Below are 16,224 nucleotides of genomic sequence, written 5' to 3'. Positions count from 1 at the left end.
TCCTGATTAACTGGAAATACATTTCTCAAGTTTATTTGGGATCATAGGAATTTCTCTTCTAATCATCATTGTGTATTGACGCTTGCTTCCTGTTCCCACGTTGGAATCGGAGCACCATCAGCGTTGCAGAAGGCAGCATGATCTGGATACACAATGACGCTCTGCATGCACTGGAGTAAACTCCTAATACAAATTGAAATCCACACTAATGGAAGAACCCTGGAAGACACCATGCAGTACAATGCATGTTCCAAGACAAAATGCTCCAATTGCACACAGTTTAAATCACAGGTCGTTCAAACCTGCACATTTAAAAGTAAAATAGACCCTAATGTTCAACTGATTGCAATATAAACCTTTTTTTTTTGTTGGTCTTACGTTATACATGTCCATTTCAATTTCACAGCTGCTACGAGACATACTTGTTGTGTAAGACATTTCATCTTTGGACCCCCTACACAGGACGTAGTAACTTATTTTACCCAGGAACCCCAATAAAAAGAGATAGTGGTGTTCTTGTCATAATTGTTCCATATGTTCAGATCTTTAACCACTAATCGTTTGATTTCAGAAAAGTGATTTATAAATCGCTCTACAGGTGCTGATGTAGTGCAGGGTTTCACGTCTTAGTGATTGAACCTGTTTCGCTCCTAACTCGCTGTTTTGCAGGTGACATGCACAACGCAATTGCAAGCAATTTGGTTGTACACATTTTTGTGCAACCAGTTGTTTAGATGTTAATCCAGCTTTAGGGTCATTTCCAGTCTAACTGCACTGCATAAACCCTGTAAACAATAAACCTTCAGTAAACAGTAATTCATATTCAAGCCCCAACTTTGTGAACAAATGTATTTGGAACCAGGCACGGGCATGCCATAAAGAATTCCCTTTAAATCTCAAAGATGGATGTATTGATTTAGCAGTCTAGTTTGCGATGCTTGAGAGAATGCACCTTGTTTTAAAATGGAAATGATCTCTGCTCTTCATAGCGAAACAACAAAGGCCTTGTTTTGAGCTGGTCACACCTTTCAAAATTGACAGCTCCGCTTTCACTTCTAGGAATCTCACTCTGCTTACAGAAACAATGTTTTAATGAGTCGTACCTCGCTTGAATTAAAACAACAAATCCTAAGAAAAGCTCTAGTGCAAAGGATAATTCTGGAAAGTGAACTGTATTTGTCTTCAGAGGGGTTAATCATGTGACCAGCTGGCATGCAGAGCAGCAGGAAATTATTCTGAATCATTGCTCCGATTATTCCACTATTCTGATAAAGTAATTGTAGCGAATCATTTCCTCCACCATGCACATCCATTCATTACATATTCAGATGTGCAGTTTTGAGATCTTGAAAGCTCGTGTTTGTAAATCACAGTTCTAATAAACAGTATCAACTCTTTAGATGTGGTATTTAACTTTGATGTATTTTTCTCAGTTTCAATATTAATAACATTGAAGCAATAGTTTTACAATAAGGTGTTTCTTGTAGTATATAGTAAAACATACATGTGTATTCTCTGGCAAATATAGTACCCTGTCCTCTAAAAGAATTTAGACAGCAAATTATTCTACTAAAAAGATGTTATGAAAAGCTACAATTAATTAATTTGTTATAACATTTTTTGCTTTAAAGTTTTTATGGGAGCAAAAATAATAACACCGACCTACAGGTGTAACAAACTGAATAAAAGGCTGTTCTTTAAGATAATTTATAATTTTTCTTTTAAACAAGACAAATAAAGTCGATTTGAAAGAGAGATTCCTGGAGTCAAGATGTGGTCCAGTTTTGGACAACATTGGATACATTTTTGTTAAAACGGATATTTGTTTTGTAGCCAACCAGTTATTCGTGAGTAACGCACATGAGAAGACACTATACTATAGAAGACTATATAGGACTGCCAAAAACCTTCTGAGTGGTCCTTACTGTAAAACATATGAGTTATGTATGTGTTCTTGCAACAACAGTGATTCATTTCTTTTCTATGTGGGGTTTGAAATAAATGCAATTTTGTGACAGGTTTCTTTCCTTATTTCATATTTCTATGAAACACTACACAATGATATTGCGAGTGGTATAAATGTTACTGCACCAGAACTTTTCCTACAGTGATTCTTTTTCTAAAGGAAAATAAACATTTTGAATCAAACCATTTTTTTAACATTCATTTTTGAAAATAGATGTAAACTTTGCTCTAGAGAAAAAGCTTTGTGTTTGTGTTACAAACTGAGACAGGTCTATTAATAAACAAAACTCTCCGATAGTAACCATGGTGATGAGAAGGGCTCACCTGCTCCAAGCTCATCTTCTGCAGCTCCTCCTCCCAAGCTGCTCGGTCGTCGTGGTGATATGAAGTGGGTGGCGCTATCCCTTGGAGAATCTGGGGGTCCCGGTCTTGGCAAAGTGCGGTCAGGTGTCCAATGTACAGCTTCAGTTTGCTGCGGTTCTGGTTGAGGTCTAAAAGAGGGGGGATAATCTACACAAGGGGGAAGGGGAGAGGGAGAAGGAACAGAACTTAGAAAAAATCCTGGGTATGGATTTTAAATAAATCAAGAGGAATCACTTATTTTTGGGCTTTGCACGTCTTACATGTCTGCTAAGTCACCTCCATTGGGATCTATGACATGATTTGCATGTTTAAAAAGCAAATTACAAACAATCTGTGATGGTTTCTTGCAGAGCGATCCAAAATCCAAACGTTTGGCCACTGTAGTTGCGTATGGCACGTTTTTTTGAAGCAGATCATAATTCGAATACATGTACAATTTTAATCCATGAAAAAGATATCATAGAAAGTGCCTTAATCAAATCAAGCTTATTTTTAGGGCCTGGTTGGTTTGGTTGAATAGCTTTGACTTAGTAATGATTCTCTATAGGGATGTGGTCAAGATTAACACGTAACATTACCAAAGGGCACTTCCTGTGAGTCCAGCTTGCCGAAACAGGAGTGTGCTTGGGACGAACAGTTAATTTTCTATTTCACAGCTTAAAAACTTTAAAAAAGCCACGGTTTTACAGGTGCGAAATAAAAGGAATAAAGGTCTCCCCACCAAAATGAAGACTGGCAAATGAAAGGGGAGAGGGGAGAATAACCTGTGAGCAAATGAAAATGAGAATAACCTAAGTGACAGCGCTGAAATGAGACCACCGGCCCAGGAACCTCAGCAAACCCCATTACAGAAAGTTAGCTTTCCTGCAAACCAGGTCACTATTACAGGGAATGTGTGCTTCATATCTTGCATACTGTGCTGAAGACAATAATTCTACAGCTATGTTCACTGATCCTATTGTTTTGTGCAGTACGAAACCTGATCAGATTTGGGGTGACCTGAACAAATCCGCAGCAGATTCTCCTAGCTCGGATGTCTACTGCAGAACACATACGCCTCACTATGGAATTCCACAAAACATATTCAGCATCCACCCAAGTTTAGTTACCAGGGACCAGCAACAAAGAACATACGGTGTGCTTCTTACCAAACAAACAATGTGCTGTATTTTAAGAAACTTCAAATACTGACGGTAGTTTACTAAGCAAGTTTCACCATTAAAATAATATTTACCAAAATGATAGAAAAGTAAATCTTTCTAGGGAGCCACTGAAAGAGACGGGAATCTTCCTGATAAGATGTTCATTTACCTGTAATGGAACTGCCTTAGGTATATCTGCAGAAATGACTTTTAGTTTTTCCCGAACCCTATGCAAACATTTTTCTAATTTCTTTTCTACTCTGCATACATTTTTAAACAAACAGTATGTTGTTACTGCAAGTCTTATGATATGTGATCAGTATTAAAAGATGAAACTGGTTAACCTTTTCATGCATGAAAAAGCAGTTTCTGACATAAGAAATATTTGTTTTTGAAAAAAGAAAAAAATTAACACTTTTTTCCTTTGCTTTATATGGGGAAAAATATCAACCTCATATTAAGACACCATGCATTTGTTTCTTCCACATGTCCCCATATAAAGACTAGAAGAGAGTTTTTGTATACATATGAGGTCACCATGCATGAATAGATTATACATAAAATACATAAAACTTTAAAATGAGTGAAATGAGTGGGTCACAACAGGATTCAATACAAATGGAAAAAATAAGCTAAGTTAATTTCTGCAAAAATACCCTATTGTAGTTCCATTAAAGGTAAAACAACTTGCATAGTAACTATTTTATTTTAGGCAAAATTCCAACCTTTGACTTTGTTTTTCTTGTTAAACAGAACCAAATCTCCCCTCTCTTCCAAGTTACTTTCCCTTTCGTAAATATTTTTTTCACAGTTTTTTAGGTAATACAAATATATTTTACAAATACCTATCCAAGTCTACAGCATCCAACAAATTAATTTACAGCATGTAAAATCCTAGGCTGTTAGTATCAAATACCCTAAATACACATTGACTGAGCTGTGAGTGAATCTATAAAAGTGAGACAGCTAAAGAAGCGATCACTTACTAGGGAAATATTACATTTTAGAATGCTTCCACCCAGTAAAATATCTATTAAAAACCCCGAGAGTCAGTTTACCGGGTCTTAGCAGCTGACACAAATGTAACATTTGCGTCTGCACACTTTAGTAATTATTATTACATGGTTTTTTGTTTTTTTTTTCATGGGGAGAATGTTATTCTGTTGATGTTGGCATACAGGGTTTACAAGCCTCTGGGTGTATCTCGGGAAGAGGGAATTCCAGAGTGGGCTTGGGAAGAATTTCTCCTATCAGGAGCCAAAGCCGGTGCTCTGGAATCAATTAGGCACAGCGCAGCCCCTCTGCAGACAATGCTGAGGTATCTATAACAGAGAGACCTGCACTCATTACTGCAGGGCTCGCTCCCCTCCCTCTCCAAATGGTTTTCATTTAGGGCTTGATTGCAGTTTTTAACACCAATGACAGAGAGCAGGAGAGAAATGCATAGAGAGAGAGACAGAGACAGAGGGTACCCCCCAGTTGTCCCTCACAGGAAATTTGCATCTGTCCAGCACATCTGTATTTCTCTTAAAGCCAAAGAAACCTCAGCGTTATTGATGGTTTGTAACCCTAGTTAATACCAAAAGATACAAAATAAAAACGGCAATCTTATGAAATCCATTATCTTAGCACCGGTACTGTACTTGGTATCCTGTGCCACAGTTGTAGCAAATCATTTCTATTAAAAAATGATTCGTAAAAATAGTAACTTAAACCAATCAATCAATTAAATCATTGTGGAAGGTCATCTCCACTTGTGGAAGGTCAGTCTGACTCAGGGGGTGTGATACGAATACGAAGGGGAATTTAACTTGAATGAATGATTGCTTCCTTGGAATTTCAAAGGAACGAGTGCTCAAGTTCATACGGAAATACAGTTCACTTCCCACCACTTACTGGTGGCAGAGCAGGCCGACCCAAGCCCTTGTTCCCGTGCACAGCTCCGCACTCTCCCCTGCCCCTCTCATCAGACTGGCACGCCTGCCATACCGGTGAGCTGCAGCGGAAACGCCTCTCCCTCATTAGCCGCAGCGGAGGGTGCAAATCTCAAAGTCAACAGGGTTCCTGCAGAGTTATTATTTTATACACCGATACCTAATCCTCCCCTGGCGAGGCAGCTATATAAAAACTCACCCTCCTCAGTTAGAGCTCCTTAACTATTGGGGAGCAGCTCAGCGGAGCAGCCAAACTAAAGAAAAAGGACCCAGACTGGGTTTCCGAAGTGAACAGATGCGCTGCCGAGCTGTCTGTAAAGAAGCTGGTTTTTAGGGTTAGTGTTACAAGAACCCCTTAGACTAATCTACTACTGAGCCCTGTGTTTGTTGACTAATAGATGTTGTGTACGAAGATAATGAAGGTCAGGGGATTTGGAGGAGTTTTCCATGACACCAGGGCAACATTTAGCTCTCCTTCAAAAGACTGCATGCAACCTTGATTTCAAGTCTTTACTGTAGTACAACTCATGGGCCTTGACTCTCCACCTCCCCTAATATTAAGCAGCGTTGAAAACACCCTTTCAGTTACTGTACATATCCCAGTTTAAGGCGCATGCAATAAAACAATACGGCAGATTCTCGCTAATCCAAACTGTCCTATAATCTGAGCCATCAAATTGTAATGAAATGCAGGCTGATCGCAGCTGTAGAAACCACATTTCAGTATTATAATTCCATTACAATTAATACATGTATCATTAGCTTGCGATAAAACAGACATATAAAACGTATAGAAAAGGCATTTTTACTATGACGCTGATTACAATCAGCACTAAACTCGCAAAACCTGAATTACTGTATACTACCGTAAAAGAATAATGGGGTCAAAATACGAAAGCGACATCTACCACAGGGTGTTCAAATATGGGTCAATATCTGTACTCCTAGGGGTGCTGTTCAGCACAAAGCACAGCTATTGGGCTTTTAAAATGCCCACCCCCCACTCTATACATCCTTCCCAAAGTGAATTCATTGGTTGTCAAGTGAATCAGGCAGAACACCAACAGCACTTCATAAACTGCAGGACTTTAAGAGCACACCTACCCAAGTACTGTCCAGGCTCTGCCACGCTTACCATCGGTGATCAAATGTTGCTTTGCAACAATCCTGTTTGGGAGTTAACTACAATAGGCAATAATGAACCATACAACTAGACGACTGCTTCTTACCATTGAGATGCATTGCTCTGGCTTTCATTACCATGGGCTGCTGGTATGGTTTGGAAGGGGAAGGGTCAAAAACTCCTGAAGTCCTTGATTCCTTCTGAACACCACACAGACTGGTCTCCCTGGGTCTGCTGCCTGTTATTTAGACGGTAGACGTTTTTTTGGCTTTGAAAGCCTAAATGATGGTTCCAAAAGTATGGTGATTACACAAACTTTCAGTACGGTTTCAATCAAGGGAACAAAAACAAAGGCAAGAGGAGGAAGGAGGATTCTTGGCCTGTGGACATATTTTAATTTATAAAATGGGGGCTGCTCTGATCAAAGCCAACAGCTGTGGACATTTTGGGGGATGTGTAACATCCTGGGTAACAGATTTCAGATTTACTTCTCATAAACCATTTACATTGACGCTACTTAATCCATAACCTAGATCTACTTTTAATACAGAAGCCCTAACTATATGATTGTGCAAACATTTTGTTTCTTGCAACTGGGCAGCTTTATCCAGAATATAAAACTTGTTTAACCACTTCGTCATTCTGAATAGCTCTAACCTTCTTTACAGTCTAGATTTAATTCACTAAATCACCATTATGGTCTCCACAAACTACACAAGAGGGATGATGTTGTCAAAGAAGGTCAGGTTGGGAAAGTCAAGGTTGATGTCCTCATTTTGGTCTTTCATTTACCAGCCAGAGCTCAATCACACATGTAAAGATATTGGGATCTTGGTTTTAAACCTCAGCTGAAAGACAGGGCCTGCAAACCTCATGGCAGGGTGCTGGCAGACAAAGCATGTCCATGTTGGATTTATAAAACAGATTAGCGCTCTGTCCACCGAGTTGTCAACATTCCCTCCATATCAAACTGCTAATCTTCCTCATGTTGAGCGGCCATCCTCTTATCATCTCTTCTTAACAGGAACTGTCTACGGCGTCTTTTGGCGGAAGCTACCGCTGACCATAAACAACTGCAGCCGCCACTGCCGCAGGGCTCCTAAAACAAGAGCTGCGCATGACCTCATAGAGATAGCTTCCTAATGCCAAGGGCGGCCGATCAACTCAACAGGGTATAACCAGTTAATCAGCAGTGATACGATATCCCTGGGGGGAGGAATCTGTCATCAGGGAAGGACGCATCAGCACTGTGAATCCGGCCGTGACAGGTAAAGATATCCACTCAGATTCCAGAGTGTTGGGTAACTACGCTGCTAATATAAGCTGCTGTAATTCTCTCCTATCAGAAAACTGCTTTTTCCTTGATTAGTGTGGGGAAAGGCTCTCTGGGTTGGGAATGCCAAAGTTGGGGTTTTGGATTTTTTTTTTTGTGATGTTTTTCCTGTGATGCGAGGAGAGTAAATTTACACAACTTCCGTACCCTTCTACTTCAGTAGAAGGCAGGAACAGGGGAGATATATTTGAGAAATGGCAGGGAAACATTTTGGGTCAAATCTGACGATTGGGTCTGTGGAATCTCATTTCTGATGTCTAGTATTTCATTTTTAAAGAAATGTAAGACTTCAATGGTAGGACTATTAGGGGAAGAATATTAGGATGTTCTATCACACCAAAATGATCTGAATTTGTTCCTCTCTTCTGAAAGAACAAGCAATAACAACAAACCGTTTTGCATAGTTAGAATATTGAGTATAAAGTGGTATAGTAATGACTAAAGAATAAACCACTATGCATAACGTTCCAAAACACACATGGGACAGTACACGCTTATATACCTCCTTATTGCAAGATGTGTTAGTGTGCAGTGGAGATCCAACATCTAGTTTGCCACAAACTTGGATTGAAGCTGGAAGCAGAAAACAAAACATCCTCATCCAGCGTGCATGCCTGGGTGGAGCACGGGCACGGGCAGGGGCAGGGGCAGGGGCAGGGGCAGGGAATGGAGGGTTCAAACTGAAGGCCCTGAATCGAGAACAAATTCTGTCTCCTAGAATGAAGGAGGAATTGTGGGTGCGCTGTGCTCAGCGCGGATCACTTTTCAGTCCTGAGAGTAGCTGTCAGTACACTGTCACTGTAACCCGAGTAGAGCAGCCAGGAGCAAACAGAGCTCCAGGGGTCAGATGGACAGCTATTACTGCCCTGCGTACACACACACGCACACGCTCACACACACATTTCATAAGGCTAATGACTTTTTATTTCACCCAACCTTTTTAGTATCTTCTGCCTTGTAAGTTAGAGGCCAGGCTTGAAATAAAATGACTGGGATTGGTACATTTATTGCCCATTTGATCCCACTCAGACCCCTTACTTAAGCACAACGGTATCCCTGAATAGCTAATTGTCTTCTCTTTAAATATATGCACACTATTGTAATGATCAAGCCATCTCACAAGGACAGCGGTGCCCAAAATGTTTCCGTTTTAGGAATGTAAACCGACAGGGTGCAGCTTTCATTGCCCAGTCTACCCCACCCCCCCCTAAAAACAATGCAGAACTATAATACACTTAATAGTTGATATTCAATAACATTGTGATGATGATATTTATGAATAACTGTTTTTACTGTAATTACAGAATTCATGTTTTTGCTAAAGTAGTTATAATTTCATTCTTGTTGGACTAATGGGCAGTACTGTACATTATGGGCTCTATTCTGATGAAATTAGTGCAATCGCAAATGCAGTGGTTAAAGTGGATTCTCCAAAAGTGCGATTCTGATCAAAATAAAAACCAAGCACAAGCGTGTTTAGTGGCGCAATGACAGCGTCCAGCCAATCAATGCTGAGTAGGTTGGGGAATCTGCTATCCAATCAGGGCCAGGCAACAATCCCTTTAAGTGACAGAATGCGATTGAGTCACTGCAAGGCTCCGTTTTGAATGAAGAAGTGGCGATCATATAGAGCGGCAGCAGCACCGAGCAAGAACAAGCAGCGCAAGTCAGAACAGCAAGTGACAGGTCACTCGCCATGAGAAAACATAAACCATGCTTCGCAACACAGGAGACTGCTATATTAATAGATGAGGTAGAGGGACATAGGGCAATACATTTATTATTTATAATAATTATACAAGGTACATTATTTCATGGTATTGACATAACGTGTAAAATACTTCCTACCCTCCATGACCTGTCTACCAGTAGCAGCAGCTGATACATTTTCTAGTGGGACATGAAGAGCTGCATCATGTTCCCTCTGAGCTTGTAATGTAATTGTCACAAAGACGGCCGGAGTGGGTGGCGTCAGACCAGAGACAGGAACACAAACGACAGAGAGATGGGGTTTTGGTGAGGCTGAACGCGTGATCGCGTTCAGCATTTAATAAACAGAACAGAAAATAAAAGGTTGGAACAGACAAAAACACTGGACACGGCACTACACGCCAAAATAAAAGGACAAACAAAACGTACTAACACACAAACGGTGGATGCACAGACAAACAAACAAACACGGTGAGTGAAAACACTATTTTTACGTTACGTTCTTTTACTTTATTTCTCCTTCTCTCTCCCGTTCTCCACTCACCGAACACCCAACCCCCGACTGAGTGCTACGTGTCTATATATACTGTTGTGCTGGGATTCAATTACTAATTAATTATTCACTTGAATCCCAGCACGTGAATTAATTCTGTGCAACCCCGTGCTCACATATTACATTTAACCAGCACGTGAAGTGATTTGTGCTCTCCTCGTGCCTAAATACAAATCTACACTTTTTAAACACACGTGAAACACAGACCCGTTTATATCCCGTGTACCAATCTATACACCAACATTAACACACGCACGCAACATACAACACAGATCACACAAATGCACACAGGGGCGGGGCACTTTGCCACAGTAATGTACTAGAGTTTCCATAGAACCAGGGCTTAAATGCTCATGGAACATTTCCCAGAGCCCAACCGGTTTGTGAAATGTTTGTAAAACATGTAAAGAATAAAATTACAGCTAACTCATTATTAGTTTTATTTTGATTTGAGTGCATGTTCGTGTATTTGTGTATGTTTCAGTATTTAAGATACCGTTAGGTCCTAACATTTATTAGCAAAATACATAAAATAAAGTTTTAGTAATTAAAAAGAATCTAGTTATTTGCAGTATGCGTTAATCCTGATCGTGCTGTTTGTTCAGTTACTTGTTCACAGTGTGTGTTCATTAAGTCAAAGCCTCCTTCTCCTGGCTTTAGAAGAGATGCAACGTGCCTGTGTTGTTACTGTGATATGCTTAAATAAAGTTGCTGAAACTAATCAGACTGTGTGAAAGATAACATTCAAGGTCCTTTATCAGAGATATAAGCCCTTGTATTGATCAATCAAGTTAAAGGAAATCTCCGATCCATTTTCTAATTTGTTATAATGTTTCAAACTAGTTACGCTTGTACTTTATCAGGAAACCAAACCCTTATCTTGTTTCAGGTCTACCGATAGTACTGACTTATTTCAATCACGGAAACAAAGCAAATACATTGTGTCAAGTTTACACAGCAGTTAACTCGTTTACAGTTGCACATGATACACGCACGCACATACAGCACTAGCAACAACCAGGGAACGGAAGGACAGACATACACATACAGAAGTGGTGCTCCTGTTATGCTGCTCTCCATATACTGTACGGAAATATTTTCACTTGTAAATTGCCATGAAAATAAATTGCTATAGTCCTCGTGAAAATAAATGCGCTCTATAACTGCGCAAGACATGTCTTCAGAATACTATTTCACCGCAGTGTTTTTTTTCTTTTACATCTTTGCTCCATTTCTCCGCCACAGATTTTTTGCTGTGTGATCACATTACAGTGCTATGTATCTTGCGGCACTAACGCTTTTAACAATTCCCTGAATACAACCAAACAAACAGAGCAGAGCTCCCAAAATAGAGGTATTTCATTTAGTAAGATTAACCACTTGGACTTACTTAAACTTGGAGCAAATTGCAGTCCTCGATAAATCTAGACCCTTTCTTAATAATATCCAACACACCAGAATGTACACAGTTTGTATTATTAATACATCTGGTTTTGGTCCCATGCTGGTAGTAGTCAGAGACAACTGGCCAGGCTGGAAACCACTGGTCAAAAAAGACAGCAGCGGAATTAGAAAACGGACAGATGAAAATAGATACATTTTTAAATGCTTCCACAGTACTGGAGCACATGCGGCCAATGAAGGACACAAGTAATAAGAACAACAGGCTGGATTCCCTCCTGTTTATTTTGTAGCAATTATTAACAACAACACTAGAACAGTAACAATACTAAATCGAAAAACAGTGAAGCTCTTGACCTCGAGATTTAGTAACTCCCTCTCGAGGCTTTGCTCCACTGGGAGTCATGGCCCGGAGTCTGTTGCTGAAAAGGCCCGGGACTGTTCTCTTAGCCTGACAGGGTGCCTTTAGGAGGTTAAGTGCTGTCAGTCTACCTAATAGCAGCTCTGTCTGTGGCTGCAGTGAAATAAATTGCACAGCGCTCCCCTGGGACCCTACAGCTCAGCTATACCAGATGCTTGCAGTCTGAGACCCTCTCTCCAAATGGAGGCTACAATATTTTACTTTGTGTACAAGCCAGCCTCTGGGAAACCTACAAAAAGATCCTTCTCAAGGGTTTAGTATTTCTTGCCCATTCTACTCCAGTGTTATCCCTTTTCCCAAACCTGGGGGTCCCCACCGCTACCTACTGGTGCCCCCTTCTGGTGCTGGCGAGACAGCAACAATGACATGGACACTCAACGCTTGCTGTTGGTCCTGCAAAAATAACGCACCGGTGTAAACCACAGGGATTTATCCAAACAGGACTGAATTATCTTTGTACACCTCGCTGGGCTACCGTCTATTTAACAGTGCTCACTTGTTCAGTCTTTGCACGCACGGGACGCGTCAGAAACGGTGTATAAAGATATTAAAGCAATTTTGCTATAACGCTGTATGTGAAGAAACCGTTTAAAAAGCTGTTCGGAATTCGACTGAAAACTTTTTTCTAACTGAGAAAATATCTACAGCTTGCCTTTTAGATTTACATAAATCTAATACAGGTTAATGTTCACATAAGATAAAAAAAAAACTATGCTCAATTTTTTTAAACCTAATTTTTTCTGTTTTCCTGTTGGCATTCATGTTATCAGTAGGGTAAAGAATGGTGTATTTAAAGTTTGATCAAGTTATTGGACTGTGAGGCAACACTCTGGTTTAAAATTGCCATTGCTTGACTGGTTTTTGCTTTCTCAATGTGAGACTAAAAATAATACAGTGATGATAATTGGACTGTTATTCTCCCCATGCACTCCTGTGCGAGCTTCCCTGCTGACCATCGCGTTGTGATGGGCTGCTTGAGTTCACTGCTGCTGCTAATGAGATGCAAGGAGGATATGATGTATTTATTACAGAGAAGCTTGCACAAGCGTTGACAGTGAGACTGATAATCAAATTAGCATCACTCTTAACTTCAGTCTTGCACCGATGATGGAAAAAGCCCTTGTAGGGAACTAACCAAAAGCTTCTTGAATGGTTTTTATTAAAGAAAATATTACTATGAACCAATATATATATATATATATATTTTATTTTTTATATATATATAAAATAAAACAGGCATAATACGTGAATATGTCATTTTGCACACCCTATTTATTCTGCCTTTAACACTGTGATAATTGTTTCGTGAATACAGCCCAGTGCATGTTATTTGGAAGTCGATTCCATGAAAAGGACAGGGCTGGCAACCCAAGCTGCCAGCATGTCGTGCATGCCCTCTGTCAGTCAAGCCCCATCTGTTTGTTCCTCTCCAAATTCTTCCCGTCACTGCTCCATGTAACTTTCATTTGGGTAACACACTCCAGCCAAGAACTTCACTCCTCTATCTCTCCTGCTACACACATGGGCCTGCATTCACTTAGCTTCACACAGTCACTGAACTTCTGGGTTTGGGGATACTTCAGTTAGGCAGTCTTTAAAGTAAATATTATGTAGTTACAGTCCAGTTTAACTTCATATGTAATTACTTATGTCAGTGCACGCACTGTTTTTATACAATTTCTTGTCTGGATGTTTGGCTGTTTTTATCAAAGCTTGTGACTGTTGCTTGTGAATGACTTGCTGAACTTCATAACGGTGCCTGAAATACTTACTGATCCTCTAAAACACCAAAATCACTCACCTTCTGACTAATGAGAGATCAATGATGATAATCCTACTGTGTGCACACACTGGCGTGATTTCCTGCGTAGGGAAAACTCACCAAGTCGGGTTATAAGTTGGAAATTCTTGAGACGAATGGTGACTGCAACACCTATCGGCCTTGGTTACTCTTATGAGCCCAGGTGAAAGTCTTAGAACCAGAACGAAAATCTACATCTTTGCTGGAGAACTTCAGTATATAAATAAATAAATCCAACTAAAGCTTTTATATGTATTTTTTAATTACAAAAGGCACAATGCACAACATACATCTCCCGCTGCAAATCAAAAGTGACTTACCTCCACACACATAGACAGACACCCCCATTTATACCCAGATTCTCATACTTTAAAGAATCTAAAGAATGTCTTAGAAGGTTTCACAATTGTCTAGGTAGATATTTGTAGGTGACTGTGACGAAGTGCCCGCCCCTGTGTGTATTTTCTGTGTTATATGTTGTATCTTGCGTGTGTTAATGTTGGTGTATAGTCATTGGTACACAGGATATAAATGGGTGTGTGCAGCACGAGTATTTAAATTGTATAATTATATTTAGGCACGGGATCACTTCACGTGCATTTAAAGTATAGTATGTGAGCACGGGGTTGCACAGAATTAATTCACGTGCTGGGATTCAAGTGAATAATTAATTAGTAATTGAATCCCAGCACAACAGTATATATAGATGCACGTTTGACCCACTCGGGGTTGGGTGTTCGAGAGTGGAGAACGGGAGAGAGAGAGGGGAGTTAAAATAAATAAAAACGTAAATATAAGTGTTGTACTCACCGTGTTTGTTTGTTTGTGCACCGTTTGTTAAGTGTTAGTGCGTTTTGTTTGTCTGTTTTATTTTGGCGTAAAGTGCCGTGTCCTGTTTTGTGTTCTGTTTAAACCTTTACTTTGTTAATAAACGCTGAGTGCTACCATTTGCACTCAGCTTCTCATCACCACTGTCTGTCTGTGTATTCCTTTCTGGTCTGACGCCACCCACTCCGACCGTCTTTGTGACAGTGACATACCTGTAGGTACACTCTTTGAGCTCACAGGGTGCCTGGCCAGCAGGTGCTGTTGCAGCAGTCCTGACTGAAGGAACAGCACAGCTGACACAACGTCCCCTGGAAACCCCAGTGAAGCTCGCACAACTCCCCAGCACTCCCCAGACTGTATGGCTCACCTGCACACCACACGGTTCTGCCTTTACCAGGTAAGGGCTCTAGAACCCAAGTGTACGTACAGGCCTCGCCAATATATCCCCAGCAGGGTAAACAAAATAAAAAACATTAAAATAAATTTCTAAAGCCAGAAGACAAATGTTTCAGCTATCTGCCTTCCTTTGGGGTAGTTATACATAAATGAACTGCGTGGAGATGCCAAATGCTATAACCAGCTGGATCAGGACCCATGAATAACCACCAATAGTGGGCAAGACTCACAACACAGTCTATCAATCCACAGGTCTAGATTCATCCAAGAGAGAAATCCTACAGTATGATAAAGCTCAACAGTTTTTCTCCCACCTCTCATCTAATAAGCACGTCATTAGGGGAAAAAATATCCTTGGAAGAAAAATGTAAGAAAGTAATAACTGCAAGATTAATATGACCCCCTGATCCTCATGGCTTTCAGCAAATAAATTCAAATAAATAAACAGAAACTCCTCTCTCTCCAGCCAGGGAACCCATTACAGGATGTGAAGTTGAAGTTGAAGTCAAAGCTACCACCCGGTACCTGGTAGAACGACCACATATCTCAGGGCTGCTTTTAAGCACCACTGATTAACTGAATAAATGATTACTTTAAATTCCTGGATAAAATTACTTTAATGGTTTGCCAAAGTTATTTCTTAAGAAAACGATTAATGGACGGTTACAAGCGCCTCCTTGGATTTTATATTGTAAAATACGACATGCAATTTAGACCATGACTGAAGAGATTAGTATTGTTGTTGTGGTTATTAGTGCCTGAAATGTCTTCCTTTCAGATAGTTTGTATCCGATGGAAATTCCCTCACAATTAGCTATACTGTTTAATTCATGTTGTATTGTCTAGTATAGCGTGCTGTGTAAGATACATGCTGATTTCCACCCACTTAAGGGTGGCCAGTAAGCCCACTTGTAGCAAAGCTATGATAAGCATGTATTATACATGCACTGGCTTGTAACCAGGAGGTCCCCGTTTCAAATCCCACCTCAGCCACTGACTCATTGTGTGACCCTGAGCAAGTCACTTAACCTACTTGTGCTCCGTCTTTCGGGTGAGACGTAATTGTAAGTGACTGTGCAGCTGATGCATAGTTCACACACCCTAGTCTCTGTAAGTCGCCTTGGATAAAGATGTCTGCTAAATAAACAAATAATAATAATAATAATAATAATAATAATAATAATAATAATAATAATGTATTGTATAGCACCAGATATGTTATTCTCTATATATCAGATAGTTGGTATTAGGCTC

At 40.1% G+C, this 16,224-nt stretch overlaps 1 protein-coding gene across 10 annotated transcripts in view; it reads right to left on the bottom strand.

Annotated features, from left to right (window-relative positions):
- Nucleotides 1-16,224, bottom strand: part of LOC117414964 (ELKS/Rab6-interacting/CAST family member 1) — a 374,494-nt gene that overhangs the window by 30,137 nt on the left and 328,133 nt on the right. For 7 of the 10 annotated variants that reach the window (XM_059026821.1, XM_059026823.1, XM_059026822.1 and 4 more), the window contains one exon: nucleotides 2,290-2,475. In XM_059026821.1, the coding sequence (XP_058882804.1) occupies nucleotides 2,290-2,475 (186 nt within the window). Of the gene's footprint in view, nucleotides 1-2,289; nucleotides 2,476-16,224 lie in introns of those variants that run through there. The other 3 variants (XM_059026828.1, XM_059026829.1, XM_059026830.1) reach the window with 1 other exon arrangement.

This window comes from Acipenser ruthenus, chromosome 7, assembly GCF_902713425.1.
Source record: "Acipenser ruthenus chromosome 7, fAciRut3.2 maternal haplotype, whole genome shotgun sequence".
In the NCBI taxonomy this organism is placed as follows: domain Eukaryota; kingdom Metazoa; phylum Chordata; class Actinopteri; order Acipenseriformes; family Acipenseridae; genus Acipenser; species Acipenser ruthenus.
This window is presented reverse-complemented; position numbering and strand designations above follow the sequence as displayed.